Genomic DNA, 19,350 nt, shown 5'->3' on the forward strand with positions numbered 1-19,350 from the left:
ACTAGTTTTTCACAATGAACTATTACTTTTGTTAATTCTATTGTATGTTTGTTTTCTAATTTGTTAATTTCTTTTCTTTAGGTGTTTATATGAGTACATGGGACCTATAATTTTTGTATAAAGGGAGAATCATTATTTTTTGCTCCTTTCTTCTGCCATTACTTTTCCCCCCTCACCTGCCAAAGCTACTGTTATTCCCTAATTTAAAGAAAAAGTACAAAATATGTGCATCTTATTGTACATAAATTTTATCTCATAAGAAAAAAGGAACTGCAAAGTATTGATCTCCAGTTAATGATATGCATTCAATAAAATATTCAGATGTAACTGCTGATATCTGCAACTTATTTTGAAATGTAGCAAAAAAAATGATGGATCAGCAAATGGATAGACAGACATGTGAAAATACTGTAAAATATTAATTGCATAATATAGACAGTAGATATATGGGTATTTGCTGCAAAATTCTTTCCATTATTTTTTTTCTTTTTACCTTTCACCCCCTTCACCCATTTCTTCCACCTCTGGCAACTACCATTCTCTTCTCTGTGTCTATAAGCCAGGTTTTTTGTGTGTTTGTTTTGTTTTTTAGATTCCACATATAAGAAAGATCATATGGTATTTGTATTTCTCTTATTTCACTTAGCAGAATGCCCTCGAGCTCCACCCATGTTGTCACAAATGGCAGGATTCCCTTCTTTTCATGGCTGAATAATATTCCATTCATCTGTCTATAGATACTTAGGTTGTTTCCATATCTTGACTAGTGTGAATAATGCCGCAGTGAACATGGGGGTGATGGCTAGTTTTTGATCTCCAAATTTGTTGTTTTTATTTTTATAGTTTTATACAGCCAGTATTTGTTTTTTTTTTTTTTTTGCGGTACGTGGGCCTCTCACTGTTGTGGCCTCTCCCGCTGCGGAGCAACAGGCTCCGGACGCGCAGGCTCAGCGGCCATGGCCCACGGGCCCAGCCGCTCCGCGGCATGCGGGATCCTCCCACACCGGGGCACGAACCCGCGTCCCCTGCATCGGCAGGCGGACTCCCAACCACTGCGCCACCAGGGAAGCCCCAGTATTTGTTTTGATTTACCTATGAGTTTATCCATTTCATTACTTCTTTACTTCATCTCAGTACTTTCTTCTGGTTTTAATATTCTTTTTCCTGAAATACATCTCTTAAGAAATTCTGTTAGGGTTTACTGATGGTAAATTCTTTCTATCAGTGTTTGTCTGAAAATGTGCTTCTTTCGTATTCTTGAAGGATGGTTCCCCTAGGTATACAATTGAAATTGACTGCTAGCTTCTTTTGGCACTTTTACCAGTATCTTATGACTTCTGTTTTTTGTTTTTGTTGAGAAGCCCACTGTTAGTCTTATTGTCCATCCATTACAGGTGAACATCTCTGTCCAACAATGGAAGATTCTTAGCGACTGTATCCTTGGAAACTGCTTCTACTGCATTTTCTCTGTTCCCTGTTTCTGGATACATCCTGGGTTTTCCTCCTTTATTCTCCCTCTCTTTCAACCTCCCTGTCCTATATTCCATCTCCTTGTTTTTGCTTGAATCTGCATTCTGGGTAATTTATTCAGATCTATATCTCAGTGTATTAATTGTATCTAATCTGTGGTTTAACTTAGGCATTGAATTTTTAATCTCAATTTTTATATTTAGTACTTTTTCAGTCTCTTCTGTCTTTGGGGAAAAACCCCATCTTGTTTCTTTCTAATATTTACAGTTCCATCTTGTAAGTCTTGGAGCACCATAAACTTTCTTATTTTATATCTATTTCTCATTATCCGGTTATCTGTAGTTTCTGCAGGTTAAATTTCTGCTGTTTGTAGTTTCTGCTGACTGGTTTATTCTTCATGCGCTTTGTAATTCCAGATTGTGAGTTTATGTTTGTCAGAATCCTGGGCAGCTTGCCTTGAGGGCATGACCCTCCAGAGGGGATTTATGTTTCCTTTGCTTCAAGTTACTCTTTAGGTGGGGAACTTCCTGGACCATGCTGGCAGTATCCATTCAAATCCCACCTTGTTGTGAAGCTTGAAATTAAAGCTTCTCAGCAGAGACTCTTCTTTTCCCATTCTCTGGACAAGACAGACAAGTTTTTTTTTTGGTTTGTTACTGATGTTGAGCAAGTTTTTCCAGTCGTCCATCTCAATAGCCTAGCTTTACATGGTTTTCTCCACATCTTCCCATCTTGTATGCCCAAACTGTACCTTCAACACTCAATTTTCTCACTTCACCTTCATTTTTGGCTCCTTGTATATTTTCTTTACTTCTTTTGTGAGCTCAGTATCCATTTGAGAGAGTGTTCATTATATTTGCTCTGGTGTTGATAGGTGTTTTCTGGTCCACCCAGGCTGCCTGCCAGTGTTGTATAAGCTGACCCAATGTGAAATACCACAGAACAATTCTTTCACGGAGTCTTTTTTCTTGGGGAATGTACCTTTCTCCATACTTACAGACTGCTATCGTGTAAAGGAAGTGGTAAAGCTGGCATTCATCTCCACACTAGCAATTGCTCTTCATTGTAAACTCTCTTTCAAAAAAGTGGCTGATGGGGCTTCCCTGGTGGCGCAGTGGTTGAGAGTCTGTCTGCTGATGCAGGGGACACGGGTTCGTGCCCCAGTCCGGGAGGATCCCACGTGCCGCGGAGTGGCTGGGCCCATGAACCATGGCCGCTGAGCCTGCGCGTCCGGAGCCTGTGCTCCGCAAGGGGAGAGGCCACAACAGTGAGAGGCCCGCGTACCGCAAAACAAACAAACAAACAAAAAAACAAAAAGTGGCTGATGATGCCACTTTCCTTGAAAACCACACGCTTTTTAACGCTCACTTGCACTTCTCCTGGCCACTGGATATGCGGGACTCTGCATGGCCTTTGCTTTCTCCTGTACCTTCAGAGCAAGTGATGAAATGTCTTTCTACAGTCTCTCTTCTAACCACCGACCACAAGTACTCTTCTACCTTCTGAGACTTCAGGTCCTGGCCCACAGTTTTCTTTCTCATTCTTCTCTGCAGTCGCTCTCAGCTGCTTTAGCATCACGTAACTTCTAATATCACAGCTTCTATACTTCTCACCTCCAATTCCTTGCATGGTTTCTACCCCTAGAAATGTAGCCCCACCATTTGAACCATGCTGGTTTAAAAGACACTTGCTCTTTCTGACTGCTTCTCCTTCTTTCTCACATCTGTGCCTTTGCTCATGCTTTTTTTTCTCTGAGGGAATGCCCTCTTCGTCCTCTATTTGTCAAAATCCTAACTGTCCTCCAGGACCAGCAAAAGTGTCAACTCTTGTGTGAGGTCTTCCTACATCTTTCCAGTTGGATGTGATCGCTTTCTCTCTTGAACCCTGTAGCACAGTGGTCCCCAACCTTTTTGGCACCAGGGACCAGTTTTGTGGAAGACAGTTTTTCTACCGACTGGTGGCAACCAGTACCAGCCCGGGGGTTGGGGACCCCTGCTGTAGCATTTTGTGTACATTTTCCTATGCCACTCTCCATCCTCTGCTTTGGTGAATCTTACTTGTGCATTTGTTTTCTTTCTATTGAGCTCCTCCCAGCGTCTGGGCACCCTTTATTCATTCAAAAACTACTCATTGAGCACTTCCTATGTGCCAGGCACTATGCATGTTTAGGGTTATAAAAAGTGAATAAGATAGGCAGGTTCTTCAAAGGCTATGCCTAACACGGGTCTTTAACACAGAAAGTCCTCATTTAATGAAAAAATAATTCATTTAAAATGTTTACAGAGAAAGACAAAGAAGAAAGTGAAAATGCTTTCCACTTATCCGTTTCTCAAATGTGGTGTATGTGTGCTAAAATTTCTTATCATTTTTTTTTTGGGGGGGGGTGTGGATTTGAAGAGCAGAGCAAATGCTCTCTTAGATGTGGGGAAGCAGAATGTGTTTTCCTGTCTCCAGAATATTCTCATCCCAATCTCTCTGGATCTTTGTTAAGCAGGCATTAACTCACAAGAATATTCTTGGAATCACTGTTGCTGCTGGAAGCCCCAGTGGGTCTCTAGACTCAGAATCATCCCTATGAATATTTAAGTTCTAAGTGACAACTTCCACCAGATGGTGCTGAGGTACAGCTGAGACCAGATGGATTTGGATTCTGCAGCCGTTGTCTGTAAACTGCATAGGCTCAGTGGGGTCATTTCATTAACTTCTCAATAATATCACTGTGCATTTTGATTGAATTTTTTAGACTCCACTTACTGTCTTATGACAGGGGTTTTGCTGTGCATGTAGGAGGCTAGATCATGTAAATAATACAGAAACAAAATGAAAATGAAAGTTTTTCTCCCCCATTTCTACCTCCACAATTAATCCCTCTAAAACTGTTTATTGCTTCTTGAATTATTTCCAGAAAAAATGTTATATATAAGTGCCTGAATCTAAGCATCTACATATATATTTTGTCTTGTTTCTGCATACATATATATGTATATTTTATTACATAAAAAGGATCATACTCGTCTACTGTTTTAAACCATGTTTTCATATTAACATGTCTTTGAGATTTTTCAATACCAACATACATATTCATTCTCTCATTATTACATTCTAATAATTTATTTTGATTAATATCAAATTTTCCATAGTTTATTTTGGTTGTGTCCGGGTTTTCGCTATTATTAGAAACAGTACTGTAATGAATACTTTTGATAAACGTCGTTGAGAGTATCCATAGGGTAAACTCCATACAGAGGGATTGTTGGGGAAAGTCACCTGCATTTTACGTTTAATGGATAACTGCCAAATTCCCTTTCACGAATGTTGCACGCACATGAATACCGATTATACTAAAACGTTTACATTTTTGTCAGTTTTATAAACAGTTTTGTAAGTTAAGCATGGGGCTTAACTTTAATTAATTTCTTTAATTAATTTCTTTAATTACGAACGAGGCTGCGTGTCTATGGATTTCACTGTGGAGCCTGAGTTTCGCCCGCCTACCTGGAAGAAACCCTAAGCGGTGCCTTGACTCCTCCTGTCCAGCAGGGGGCGCGGGCAGGGGCCGCTCGCGCATGCGCAGTGAGCTGGGTGTCAGGCCGCCGAGCCCAGCCGGCCCAGTGCTCCCCGGTAGCTACCGCAGACCCGGCGCAGGCGGTGGCGACCAGCAGCTTCGAGCGATCCCACCCACGCGGCTGTGGCCAGTGCCCCGCGGCATGAGCCGGTGACCGAGCGCGGGCCCGAGCAGGAGGCAACCGTGGCCGAGGTAAGCGCGGCGCGGAAGGGCCGGGCGGGCCCCCGGTGAGGGCTCGGGCCTCCCCGGGCCGCGGCGGAGTCGGGGCCGTATCGCCGGGGAAGCGCGGACCGCGGGGGAGGTCCGAGGGCTGCAAGAGGCCGGCGCCACTCCCGGTGAATTCCCGCTTTGGGTGCGCTTTGATTTCCTCCCCGCCTTCTCCTTCGTCACCCGACCCGCCTAGCACTTTGGTTTCCCACCTGTTTCCTTGCCCACTTCTATTCCCCGTCCGCACCTTTCCTTTTTCCCGGGATCCTGTGGCTTCCTTTTCCGAAGGCCCCACCCTCTGCCGTGACCTCTCTCTGCTGCTAGCTCCTTCCCGCGAGCCACAGGGATCTGCTTTCTCCCGCTGGGATTTTTCAGCTCTGGGTTCTGCCTTGGCCAGTGGCGTCCCGTGCGGTACCAGATGCCCTGGGCAGGACCGGATGCTCTGGTGAAGAGGGTGGCCAGCGGTGTCCGGGCTCTAGGCATCTACTTGAAGCTCAGAGGCACTTGGAGTTTTACTTACTGGCGGCGGGAACCAGATCTATGTATACAGTTTTGAGGTTAAAATTACTTGGTGTAACTTATTGGGAAGTGCTAATCTAGAAGGGTCCTTGATTTATCTGTCTGAAGATGTCTTGAAATAGAAATACGTCCATTTAAATTCTTCTTCTAAGTCAATTGAGTGCCCTGAGGACTTAAACGGGACTTAGTTTGTAAATTTCAGAGCTCAAAGGCTATTTACAGTAATAAAATACATGACTCAATTTCTATCACTCCTCACTGCCGCTGACTTCAGCCATCTGGTTGCAAATGCTGGTGTAAATGGATAGATTTGCGTCTGTCAAATTATGCTGGTTAATTGAGGACTGAAAAAGGTGTATCTAATTCAGGCTTTTAAGGGTAATTAGGGGAGGCAGCTTCACATGGGGGTTAGAGAGTGCAGGCTCTGGAGCCAGGCTGCCATTCTCCAGATCCTAGCATTGGCATTTTCTAGTTGTGTGACATTGGGCAAATTGCTTCGCCTTCCTTGTTACTTTCCCTGTCTGTAAAATGGGGGTAATCATAGATTGTCACAGGGCACTGTTAGGAAGATTAGGTTAACGCAGAGTGCTTAAAACAGATCCTGGCATGTAGTGGGTCTGCAGTAAAGTTTAGTTATTGTCAGTAGTTCCTTAGTTATATGCGTTGTGTTAATTATAGTATAATTCGCACAAAGGGGCACAGGTTTTTGTTTTTTAAATTTGGAATCATCTTTAGGGGTGGTTCGCTATAACATAACTTTAATTGTAAAGGATCCTATCAGGTAAGGCAGTGAATTGCAGATTTTCCTGCTTCGGTTAATATTTGGTTCCTTTGTTTTCAGGAACAGGTGAGTTAAGTTCCAGGGTAGCAGCGGCCCCAAGAGTTCATCTGTGAGGGCTTCTGTAAAAAGGTTAAGAAGATGAGAGTTTGGGACTGAAAACCTTGGACTAAGTGGATTGGACAGCCTGAAGCACTAAGGAAAGGTTATTCAGGCAAGATTTAGGAATAACTAATTCCAGGAACAGAAAATGCATCTCATCTTGACAGTAGAGTGAGGGTGAAAGATTTTTCCAGTGATTCAGTGCCTGACATCTAGCCGGATGATTCCAGTGTTTTGCAGGGACAGATTTGATGTGCTTTGAGGAGGCTAAAGTTTGTAGGGCTTGTTGTGAAATTCTTATTTTGACCCAGGTTGTGGTATTATATGGAAAAACATTCATTAATAGAAGATTCCTTTTGGTTTGTCCTCTTGGGGAAGCTCAGTGTTGGGGAGAAGAGGGTGGTCAAGGGTAGGTACAGAAGATTCCATCTGTGAAATTACCTGTCTATTTCCGCCCCCCCCCCTTGGAAACTCTAATTCAAGAAAGAAACTGATCAGAGTTCATCACCATATAATAACTCAAAACTTGGGCCTTGAACAGTGTGTATGCTGACGGAACTGGGAAGTATAGAGACACTCCTTCATTCAACAAACATTTATGTTTACATGGAATGTGTTCTAGACATGATATTAGATGCTGGGAATACTGAGCAGAGATGAAAAACTGATTACAAGAAAATGACGACCAGTAGAAGAGAGACTTGCAATTACATAACCAATTACTACAATCTGGCAAGTGCTGTAATGAAGCCTGTAAAAGGTACAAGGATGTTCACCGAGAGTTCTCAGTCTCTAAAGCTCGACTTAGTTGGGGGCTGGTTTCTTTTTCACTTAGGGCTTTTCCCCTCATTTCTTTTTTTATTAAGAGTTTTTATTCCGCCTCAAGTGCTCGCCATCTCTCTCAGCTGTTCGGCACAGACTTGTGGACGCTCACTTAGCCACTGTAGGCAAACCTCAGAAATGTGAGTTTATATCCCTGGGAACAGCCCTCAGGTGGGGGGTGGGGGTGGGGGAGGCGCGGGATGGATAGGCTTCGGTGGATAAATGTCCTTGGAAAGCGACAGTTCTCAGGTGCGTTTTTCGGAGGGACCCTAGAAGGGTTGAGCCCCATCTGCCCAGCTCAGTATGGCAGCCAGCACGGTAATGTACCCTCATGGCTTTCCGTTCTTCAGCTCCTCTCCTTACTCCCTCCCTCTGGCTTTCTGGATTCGTCTTCTGCAAGCTACTTGCACCCAAGCCATTTTTAGTTTGGCAGAACATAAACTAAGGCGGTTGGTACTGGAAGTGGCTCTAGAAAGCAGGTCCTGAGAATAGCGTTGTGAGACTGGACTCGCTCACCCTCAGGTGGCAACCAGGACCCCTTTGCTGGGGGTAGGTGAGGCGTTGATAACCCCTGGTGCCCTCTAGCGTCACTGAGTAGTCAGGCTGACCAGTGGAGGGTTGGGATGAGGTTCGGGTAGAAAGGAAAGCATTGGCTGGCACAGGAACTCTAGCGCTCGAGCAGTGTGTGGACCGTGGTCATGATGACGCTGGTGGAATTGGTTGGCTCTTGTTATCCCCTTAGAGGCCTTAGGTGCGATCAGGCTCAGATCAGCCAGATGTCAACTCGGGACGCGTTGTGAAAGATAGAACTCCATGGCAGCGTTTCCTGCAGCTGGAAGGCAGACCGTGTTGAAAATCAGGCCCAGAATTTAATCGTACTTATGGCTGAACTGCAAAGGAAGCTGAGTGCACGGCCTTGACAGGCTGCTTCTGCTGAAGTCAGGGCCATGATAGGGAAGAAGTGGGACCGTGAGTCTTAGGATGGAGATTTTGGGTGGAGGCGCTGAGGACTGAACTCCCAGATTTCCTAGATCCTCTGGGCCAGCAGAAGTCTCTCTCTCCATTGCTGAGAAGAAGCACTCCTCACCTGACACTATGCAGAGCCTTCCCTGGAGGTGGACACTTTGCAAGGTAGTGCTTCTCCTCGTCAACATTGCCCGTCCCCTGCCCTCAGATCTCAGCACTGCCTAAGTGGGGAAGTACAGCCCCTGCTGCTGGGGTGATAGCTGTTGTCCTGGAAGAGCTGCAGGACCTGGCTCGTGTGGACCAGCAGGAACTGGAGGGACACACGGGAATGAATCTTGAGGGTGTCAGACCAAAAGTGGGGTAGCGGTGGACTGTGAAGCCAAGTGGGAGTGACTCTTGGGAGGATTCTCTCCTGATTCAGGAAGAGACAAGCTGGTCCTGATGTGCTGCTGGGCAGGCTCCTGGAACCTTGGATATGACTGTCATAGCATTGGTTCTCAACTGAGGGCCAGTTTGCCTCTCCAGGGGGTATTTGGCAATGTCTGGATGTATTTTTAGTTGTCACAACTAGGGGTTGCTTCTGGCTTCTCTTGATTAGAGACCAGGGATGCTACTAAACGTTCTGCATTGTACAGAACAGCTCCCCACAGAAAAGAATCGTTTGGCCCAAAATGTCACTGGTTCTGAGCTTGAGAAACCCTAGTCTGGAGTAAATGAGGTAAAGGTGCCAGAGCTGTGTTGGCAGAATATTAAGGTGGGGGTCAGAAGGTTCAGGGAGGTGGAGATTTGAAATAGATTTATTACTTGAGGCCAGAGGTGCATTTCCTGCCCATGTTCCCAGGAGGGCGTTCTCCCTTCCCTCTGGTAATGTGGAACTGCAGGGAGGGGACCAGCACGTTTGAGAAGCTCAGCATTGATTCTCCTCCATAGGCCAGGATTGACCTTATGAGATTTGACCATGGAGCTGGGTTCCCAAGTATCAATGAGGATGATAGGATTCTGAAGGGGCAGAAGCCAGGTGGTGGCACTAACCATCAGAGGCAAGGCAGACACAATATCCATAACAGGCGGTGAGGCTTGACTCGAAACCAGTGTGTCTGGACCCACTGTGATGCTAAGAGAGCCTGGCATTCCTATAGAGGGTATAGATGGGCAGCCAACTAGGGTATTGTTTCACGGTATAACCAGAAAAAAACAAAATTAACAGGTGACAAGTAGAAGGCTGAGGCCAGCTGCTGCAGTGGAAGGATCACTATCCCCAGTTTTCGGATGTGAGCCAGCTCTCAGACCCGTGTCCCGTGGATTGAGGGGGAGGCTGGATCTCTTTGAAGAAGAACTTTGCAATATCCCTGAAAGTATAGACAGATGTTTCCCGAGTCCTTCCTCAAGGGAACTGTAGGTCTTTATCAGACTTGTGGTACATCAAGGAAAGGAGAATATCCAGACCTTCTGAGGGCTGTTAAGTACAGGGTCAGAGCTGATAATAATACCAGGCAACCTGCAAGCAATGGTGGATAGGAGTTTGCAGATAAATGACCTGGCCTCTCCTCCTTCTGAGGGACATGGTGTAGTTTGCATGGTTCTTCAGAGGGTTCCTAAAGAGCCCCTGTTACCCAGCTTAATAACACACTCCTACTGGCTTTCCCTGGTTCCCTGTCTCTCTTCTTGCTCTGTTCTCTAGCTCCCAAGTAAAACTGCCTGCACCCCCATCCTCATCTCTGGTTCTTTTTGGGGGGTTAATTATGGGGGGACTCAAACTGTGACAGGTACGAAGCAAAATGTGATGCCTAGGACTCTAACATAGTGGGTGTCAGCCTCTCTTCTTTCCAGCCCTCCTGATGCCCCCTTGGGACTGTGGAGCCAGGTCATGCTCCTACTCTTGGAGTTCCTGTGGCTCCAGGTCACCACCAGCATTTGGTGGTGTTTGATGCTGACATTCTGCCATGCTGGTGGGTAGAAGATGTCTTGCTGTTTTATTGCCATACTTTTCCTGTCCATTAATTAGACTAAACATCTTTTCAGATGTTTATGTGCCATTTTGTGACCTCTTCTGTGACATTCTTGTTAAAGTCTTTAGTTTTCTGTTGTTTGTTTGTTTTGGCTTTTCTGTTTTTTTCTTATTACTTTGTAGGAGCTCTTTATTCTGGTTGCTAGTTAGTCCTTATTGGTTACCTGTATTGCAAATATCTTCTAGTTTATAGCCTGTCTTTTTACTTCCTTACGATGCCTTTTGATGAATAGAAATTCCTAATTGTAACACTGAATTTATTATTTTATCTTTTTGTGATTTGCGTTTCATTTTGGAAATCGTCCTCTGCCTGGAGTTCACAGGTATTCTCTCTTGTGTTCTAAATATCTTACAGTTTTGCCTGTTACGTATAGCTCTTTAATCTGCTTGAATAGATTTCCTCCCCTCTGGCTGCTTTTAATATTTTTCCTTGGCTTTCTTTTTAATGGTTTTACTTTGGCATATCTCGTTGGTTTTTGTCTTGTTTTTGGTTTTTTTTGTATATATTGTACTTGGAGTTGAGCATCTTGAATCTGTGGGTTGATATATTTCATTATGTTTGGAAGAGCTTGACAGCTGGATTTTTGTGTCTACTTCTGCCTTCAGTCTTTGCGTTATCACACATCACGTAGCTTCTGGCAAATGGAAGGTGAAAAAATAATGTCAGCGTTATTATAAAAATAGTTCAGATCCTTTGAAAGGGTCTTGGGGACCCCCTGGAGCCCCCAGACTGTATTTTGAGAATCACTGGTCTAAGATTTTTGGTATTAGTGTTATACTAGCCTCCTAAAGTAGGTCAGGAAATGTTTCTTCTTTTTACCGAACTTTGTGTAAAATTGGAATTATTGTTTCTTGACTGTTTGGTAGAACTTGGAAAATCTTTTGGATCTGGAATTTTCTTTATAGGAAGATTTTTTAAACTTTTGATTCAGTTTCTTTAATGTTCTAGAGCTTTCCAGGTTTGCTGTTTCTCCTTGAGACTGTTTTAATGAGGTATATTTTTTTAAATTTCTCCATTTCATTTAAATTTTCAAATATTTTGATATAAGTTCATTGATACCATCTCATCTTTTAAATACATGCAGTATTTAGAGTTATGGGCCCCTTTTCATTCTAGTATTTATTTGTGCTTTATTTTCTCTTTAACTTGATTACTCTTACCAGAATTATGTCAAATGTCAATTTCTTTTTTTTTAAGAAGATATTGGGGGTAGGAGTTTATTTATTTATTTATGGCTGCGTTGGGTCTTCGTTTCTGTGTGAGGGCTTTCTCTAGTTGCGGCAAGTGGGGGCCACTCTTCATCGCGGTGCGCGGGCCTCTCACTATCGTGGCCTCTCTTGTTGCGGAGCACAGGCTCCAGACGCGTAGGCTCAGTAGTTGTGGCTCACGGGCCTAGTTGCTCCGCGGCATGTGGGATCCTCCCAGACCAGGGCTCGAACCCGTGTCCCCTGCATTAGCAGGCAGATTCTCAACCACTGTGCCACCAGGGAAGCCCAAATGTCAATTTCTTTAGTCTTTTTTAAAAAAAGTTTAGCTTTGTTGATCCTATTTGGGTTTCAATTAATTAATTTCTGTGCTTTTATTTATTACTTAATTCCTTCTATTATCTTTGGATTTATTTTGTTGTGGTAATGTCTTTTTTTATAATCTGGAGCTCATGAAAATTGTAAAGGTCATATGTGGATACTACCTTTGTGGATTATTGCTCTAGTAGGTTATGGCCAGTATTTTTAAGAAGCAATAGGATAATAGAAGAACACAGTGTTCATCACATGTTCTGTGGCTAATACTATGTACTAAGGTTAAACATTGTTTTGTGAAAATAGTGTTTTGTGAAATATTTGTTTTATTTCAGATATTATACATACACATCTATGTCTGTATTGGGTCATAATATAAAATGTTGTCTTATAGGTTTTAGTTTAAAAAAAGTTTTAAAAGCTACTGTGTCCTGGTGGCGCAGTGGTTAAGAATCCGCCTGCCAGTGCAGGGGACACAGGTTCGAGCCCTGGTCTGGGAAGATGGCACATGCTGTGGAACAACTAATCCCGTGTGCCACAACTACTGAGCCTGTGTGCCACACTAGTGAAGCCCACACGCCTAGAGCCCGTGCTCCGCAACAAGAGAAGCCACCGCACTGCAACGAAGAGTAGCCACTGCTCGCCGCAACTGGATAAAGTCCACGTGCAGCAACAAAGACCCAACACAGCCAAAAATAAATAAATAAAATAAATTTAAAAAGAAAAAAGCTACTATGTTAAATGGTAGTTTGTCTAACATTAGTGAAGATTTCAAACCTAGCTGCATAAAATAAACATGCAAGGGGCTTGCTAAATCGGTAGATTCTTTGACCTTATTTTAGACCTACTAATACAACCCTCCAGTGCTGGGGCCAAGGACTCTGTGTTTTAACAAGCTCTCCCTGTGTGATTCTTAGCATTTGGGTGTTTGCGAACCACTGATTCAGGATATAGATACACCTTGAGAGCCTGTTGGGCAGTTCTGGCATGTGGTATATGGAGAGTGCAGCTCCTTGCGTGCATTTGTCCCAAGACCTCTTTTCTAGCTCCAGGAGAGATACATGGAGAGAAGGAAAACGATAGGGTGGGCCTGGTGGTAAGTAGGGGTTGGGGGCAGGCTAGGAACATCCTGTTCATCATTAGAATGACAGAAAAAGTGAAATAGCTCTTGTGCCTGCATTTCTGTCATGGAATCCATTAGTATATATTGAATGGCTAATGTATATACCCCAAAGATGATCATCTTTAAGCTTAAAATGTATGAACTTTCATATATTAGTCCATGACAAGCACATTTCTTTTTTTGTTTTTTTTTTGGTGGTACGCGGGCCTCTCACCGTTGTGGCCTCTCCCGTTGCGGAGCACGGGCTCTGGACGCTCAGGCTCAGCGGCCATGGCTCACGGGCCCAGCCGCTCCGCGGCATGTGGGATCTTCCTGGACCGGGGCACGAACCCGTGTCCCCTGCATCGGCAGGCGGACTCTCAACCAGTGCGCCACCAGGGAAGCCCACAAGCACATTTCTTGATATGTTCCAGATCATGGTCTCAGAGAGATACAAGTTGAAATCATTCATGACCATTCAGCACATTTTACCCAAAAAGCTGATAATGATTGCAACATTCAAGGCTTGACGAGACCCTGCTGGCTAGGAAGGAAGCAGTCTTACAGTGTGGGCATGATTGGGGAGAACTCCGTTTAGCTATAGTGCAAATGGTTGATAAACCTTAAGATAGACCTCTATGAGCTTTTCAGTTATTTCCCTTTATATTAATAGCTTTTCCGAATGAGGCCATTTTGAAGATCTGGATTTTGACATGTGGAATGCTGAAGTCCTAAAGTCTCTTGTTGCAGTAACATGTCTGTGCCAGATGATGCAATCACACTCAAGGCTTTACGCTCCCCACACGGTAGCTAGGCATCAGGTGTCGGGCTTGTTCGGTAAGGATCTTAATTTGTGCTCTACAGGGGGACTCTGCATTTTCAGCTGAGGACTAAGGATTTTCTTTGTATCTGTCAATGATGCTTATTGGCTCTTTATCTATTGCTACGTAACAAACCACCTCAAAACTTACAGACAGCCACAGCAACAGCCATCATGTATTTGCTCAGGATTCTGCCATCTCTACAGAGCTTGGCGGGGCTGGTTCATGTTTGCTTCACATAGTTTCCCCTGGGGTCTTCCTGAGGTTGCCCTAAGCTGGGAGCTCAGCTTCCTTATAACGTGGCGGCTGGCTTCCATCGGCTACAGGGTCTCTTAAGTCTTGGACTCAGAAGCCCCAGAATCTCACTTTGGCCACGTTGTTTTGGTCAAACAGGTCACAAGGCTAGCCCGAATTCAGGGGGAAGGGAAAGAGATTCCACCTTTTGGTTGGACGAGTGGCGTGCACCTTCACCAGTGGGAAGAATTGTTGGCATCAATCTTTAGAAGTGGATCTACCTCATTGGCCTTTCTTTTCCTCCCTCCACCTCTCCTTTCCTCCTTCCCTGTTTCTTCATTTCTCCCTTCCATCTAAATGTGTCAACTATCCCTTTATTATAAAACATCAGTATATATTTTATTTAAAGATTAATCTTCTCTAATACCCCTTGGCCTCTTCTTGATATTTTCTTAGTGGTGTTTTTACATTCCGCATTTTGTTACGGTTTTGTGTCTCATTAGCATATAAATTCCTCTAAGGTAGGTTTTCACTTTCTTCTTTGTTTAGGTCCTCTATGAGGGTTGAATGAATGAATGAAAACAGGCTTTAGTACAATGAACGAGACCTCAGTTTGTCCAGATGAAGCATCAGTTTATGTTAGGCAAGTATTTGAAAGCAAAGTAAAACAACTGTCTTCAGCTGTTGCACTTTTGACTTTTCTTCCTTGGTCAGTACCCCTCTTCCTAGGTCCCACGCATTTACCAGCGTATGCTTTCAGAGAATATATATCTATAGAATATAGTAATATTTTTACATTAAGTTAACAGTATGTATATTAAGTATGTAATATTAAATACATCATATTCTCATATGTACACATTTATTTATTTATAAGACAGGTCAAAAATCCCTTTTCATTATTTCATCAGACCACTTAAGGAAAAGAGGTAGATTCAAAGTTGAACAGTCCTTTCAGGTGTCATCTGCCACCCTAAAAACTTCACTCTTCTCTCTTCTCCCCTGGTAACCAGGAGTGTGAGGAAGAGGCTCTCTGGGTCATTATGTGTGCCTCGGTCAAGTACAACATCCGGGGTCCTGCCCTCATCCCGAGAATGAAGACCAAGCACCGCATCTACTACATCACCCTCTTCTCCATCGTCCTGTTGGGTCTCATCGCCACGGGCATGTTTCAGTTCTGGCCGCACTCCATCGAGTCCTCGAGCGACTGGAGCGTGCAGAAGCGCAGCATCCGCGACGTGCCGGTGGTCAGGCTGCCGGCCGACAGCCCCGTCCCCGAGCGTGGCGACCTCAGCTGCAGAATGCACACATGTTTCGACGTCTACCGCTGTGGCTTCAACCCCAAGAACAAGATCAAGGTGTACATTTACTCTCTGAAAAAGTATGTGGATGATGCGGGTGTCCCAGTGAGCAGCACCATCTCCCAGGAGTACAACGAGCTGCTCACGGCCGTCGCAGACAGCGACTACTACACCGAGGACATCTCCCGGGCCTGCCTGTTCATCCCGTCCATCGACCTGCTCAACCAGAATGCGCTCCGCGTGAAGGAGACGGCGCAGGCGCTGGCCCAGCTCTCCAGGTATCACGGCAGGTCTTCCAGGAACTAGAGGGAAGGAGGGACAGAGCCAGTGGTTCTCTTGAGCTGGGGTCCGGCTGCCTGCTTGTCTCTTATCTCATATGGGGGTGAGTGGATGAGCGACTGACTTGTAGGAGGACCGGTGCTTTGGGCACCTGGCCTCTGTACCACCCTCCTGTGCCACTGCTGTGGGTTCCCAGCCTCTTAACGTTTAGAAGCTAAGGATGCTTCCCATGCTTTTCCTTTTAAATTTAAGCACTTTTTTCCCTTCTTTATAACTCACATAATGTACATTCACTATAAAAAGTCTGAAAATACAGGTAAGCAAAAAGAAGAAAGTAAGGTTCATTCCATAAGCCTGCCTCTAAGAGATAATCATTAATATTTTGCTGTTACTTTTCAGTCATTTTTGTATAAAACATAGGCATGTATGTATACGTTTTTGTATAAAGTATATATGCATATGCATGTGTATATAACATTTTTGTTCAGAATGGGATCACACAGCAAAACACGTTCTCTTACTGCCTTTTTCCCTTCATTTATCATGAATGTATTTCCAGATAATTTCATCTTCATCTGTCGGTTCTACATGACTTTAAGGGCTGTATAGTATTCCATTTTGTACATGTTCCCTAATGTATTTAACCGGCCTTCTGTTTATTTATTTTTTGTTTCTGTAACCAAATGGTGAACACTCAGGTAGCGTTCAGGTTTTCATTAGCATAAGCAGAGCTGTAGTGGACAAGCTTGGAGTGCACATCCCCCAGCTTTACTTTCAAGGAGCCAGGCCAGTGCCTGATGCACTGTTGGGATCTCCAGGCACTCCTGAGAAGAGGCCCTATTATGGGTTGGGGAGACTACTTGTCATCCAGAAGCTGACTTGTCTTTGTTTCTTCATAGTTGATGTGTGAATTCTCCTACATGTTTAATTTCTTAACAGGTGGGATCGAGGAACCAATCACCTCTTGTTCAACATGTTGCCTGGAGGTCCCCCAGATTATAACACGGCCCTGGATGTCCCCAGAGACAGGTAGGTGTATTTGGGGCTGTCCCCATGTTAGGGTTCTGAGGATTAAGTAAATGCAAGACCCTTTCGTTCATGAGAAATCGTATTTCTCAACCCACTGGGACGTACTTTGTAACCAGAATTGTTTGTTAAAGTGGAGAATTGTCCTAGCCCTTTTCCTCCTCAAGACCTAGAAGCATCAGACCTGCCTAAGTCTGTTGGAAACCAGTTGGAGCTTAGGTTCCAGCGGGGCATCTTAAAAGTTTGTCTTGTCTTCCTAGTCTGGGTTGTGCTCTCCCGAGCGTAACCTCTCCTCCAGCCCCCACAGGGCCTGGTTCCTCACTGGCTTGTGTCAGCTTCCTCTGCATTTGGGAGCATTTTCCAGAAGTAGAGTCACAGCTACTGAGGGGAGAGAGCGTGGCTGTGTAATTGGAGCCTGTAACATCCAGGGAATGAGGGTACTCTGAGTACCATTTAGTCTCTGTTGTTTCAGTCAGTGGGCTTCTTTCCTTCCTTCCTAATAACACTTCCGAACAGCCAGATCCCGTGTGGGGCGGCCATGACGTCACGCCTGCAGTTGGAGCTCGCTTACTGTGTATTGGCCCTTTTGTGCATTGACTGCACCACTTCCTGGAAAACTCAGGAGGGAGGTGCCGCTTAAGGTTCCTCTCCTGTCACTGGGTTCAAGGCTCTGAAGAGAGCAGAAAGTATGGGCCCAACATGTGGGTCCGGGGCAATACTCAAGGTAGAGGATTATTGTAAGTTCATATATGAACTCATTTATAACTAACTTTATTACAGTTGATGTTTAACTCTTAAAAAATCATTGTTACTGAAAAAGGTGAGGCCAGCTGTGGGAGGCCAGCATTGTCATTTATGAAAGTCTACACTTAGTACTGCTTTTCCCCAGAAGATTAAATCTAAGCCCTCTTTGCTTTAAGTGATTATCTAGAGTCAGTATTGAGTTTCTATCTGGAAATACAATTATCGCTGGAAAAGACACACCCCAGGACCATTCCTCAACTTTGGTGTAGAAACCATTTTGGACGATAGAGGGCAGTCAGGCCACACAAATTCTGTAGAAACCATCTAAACACAAGGTGATCCCTGATTTGGCTCTCAGCCCCAGTGTTCCTGAGTGGGCTGCTGTTTTATGTGTTTGGTTATTCTGGGAAAATGAAATACTTTAGAGGATAGAGAAGGGAAGGGAAAGAGCTGTTAGGAATGCAATGTCTTCACCTGCGGTTCTGTTTTTTTTTTTTTTTTTTTTCCGGTACGCGGGCCTCTCACTGCTGTGGCCTCTCCTGTTGCGGAGCACAGGCTCCGGACACACAGGCTCAGTGGCCATGGCTCACGGGCCCAGCCGCTCTGCGGCATGTGGGATCTTCCCTGACCGGGGCACGAACCCGTGTCCCCTGCATCGGCAGGCGGACTCTCAACCACTGCGCCACCAGGGAAGCCCCTCTGGGTTTGTTTTGAGAAGGGCTTATTTCTGTTTGGGACATTTCACTTTTGCTGACATTTTGGTATATGTATCTGTATGGGAGAAGTATTTTATTTTTATCAAGTGCACACGTTTAAAAGGGGTTTCATTTCTCTGCAGGTAAGTGTCAAGTAATCAGAGAGTGTAAGTCCTTGCTGGTACTTAGGTGTTAAGGGTCAGGAAGGTTAAATCGTTTTCCCTGTGCATGTGTTTTTTGTAAGTGATTATAGGCAATCCTGTAGCAAGTAATGAATCATCATATAGTCCTCTTTTCTCTTTCCATGGGAGAAATATCGTTTTGAAGCCTAGGTAGTCTTCTGGGTGGGGTAAGGATAGTAGATTTGTTTGTTAATTTTTCTTATCCTTTGTCCTTGCTTCTGGATTCAGAGGAGGCAAGAACCATGAGTGTAGAATGGTTTTAGCAGGAGCTGCACATCTGATTATTCAGAAATTAGAAAACAGGCTAGATTAGACTGTTTCTAAGATTCCCCTGAAATCTAAAGTCCTAGGTGTGATTAGTTAAGAATTACTTGACTCAGGGAAATGCAAGGACCAGGACTGAAGCAAATGTCAGCTCAGAAAATACATCTTTTATGCTGTTTGAATCTGTTTTTCTCTCTCAGATTTTAAAAATCTTATGCATGATACACATATACCTTCTTGGTACAAGATTGGAACAATATGCAAGGGTACGAAGAGTAAAATGTAAAAGTGTGCTTTCAAATCCTCCTCTTTTTACTCTCTTACTGAGAGGTAATCACTGTCATCAAACACTGTGTATTTTTCGAGTCTTTATTTGATGGATTTATAGTCAAACACACACATGTATATATTCACATACCCATTTTATTTTAAGTCAAATGACAGCAAATTGTACCTCTTCAATGTCTGACTTTACTGATCTTTGTTTTCTCAGACACATTCTGTAATTTTATTACTACCTTAGATTTTTGTTATCCTTTCTTTGCACGTATCGCTCACAAATTTCTACTTTCGTATGGGTGTATATTTATTTAAACTTCTTACGGAAACTTTTCAACTTGTATAAAAGAAGAGAAACCAGTACAGTGAGCCCCACATACCCACTGTCCAGCTGTGATGTCGTCAACTTGATTTATCTGTATTCCTACCTACCCCTCACTAGATTATCTAGAAGCAAATCCCAGA

General features: G+C 44.1%; 1 protein-coding gene across 1 annotated transcript in view; it reads left to right on the forward strand.

The window, feature by feature from the left end:
- The first annotated feature begins 15,158 nt into the window (after positions 1–15,158).
- Positions 15,159–19,350, forward strand: part of EXT2 (exostosin glycosyltransferase 2) — a 122,690-nt gene continuing 118,498 nt past the window's right edge. The window contains exons 1-2 of the mRNA XM_065881915.1: positions 15,159–15,694; positions 16,635–16,724. Of these exons, the coding sequence (XP_065737987.1) occupies positions 15,159–15,694; positions 16,635–16,724 (626 nt within the window). The remainder of the gene's footprint in view (positions 15,695–16,634; positions 16,725–19,350) is intronic.

Source organism: Phocoena phocoena, chromosome 8 (assembly GCF_963924675.1).
Source record: "Phocoena phocoena chromosome 8, mPhoPho1.1, whole genome shotgun sequence".
Taxonomy (NCBI): domain Eukaryota; kingdom Metazoa; phylum Chordata; class Mammalia; order Artiodactyla; family Phocoenidae; genus Phocoena; species Phocoena phocoena.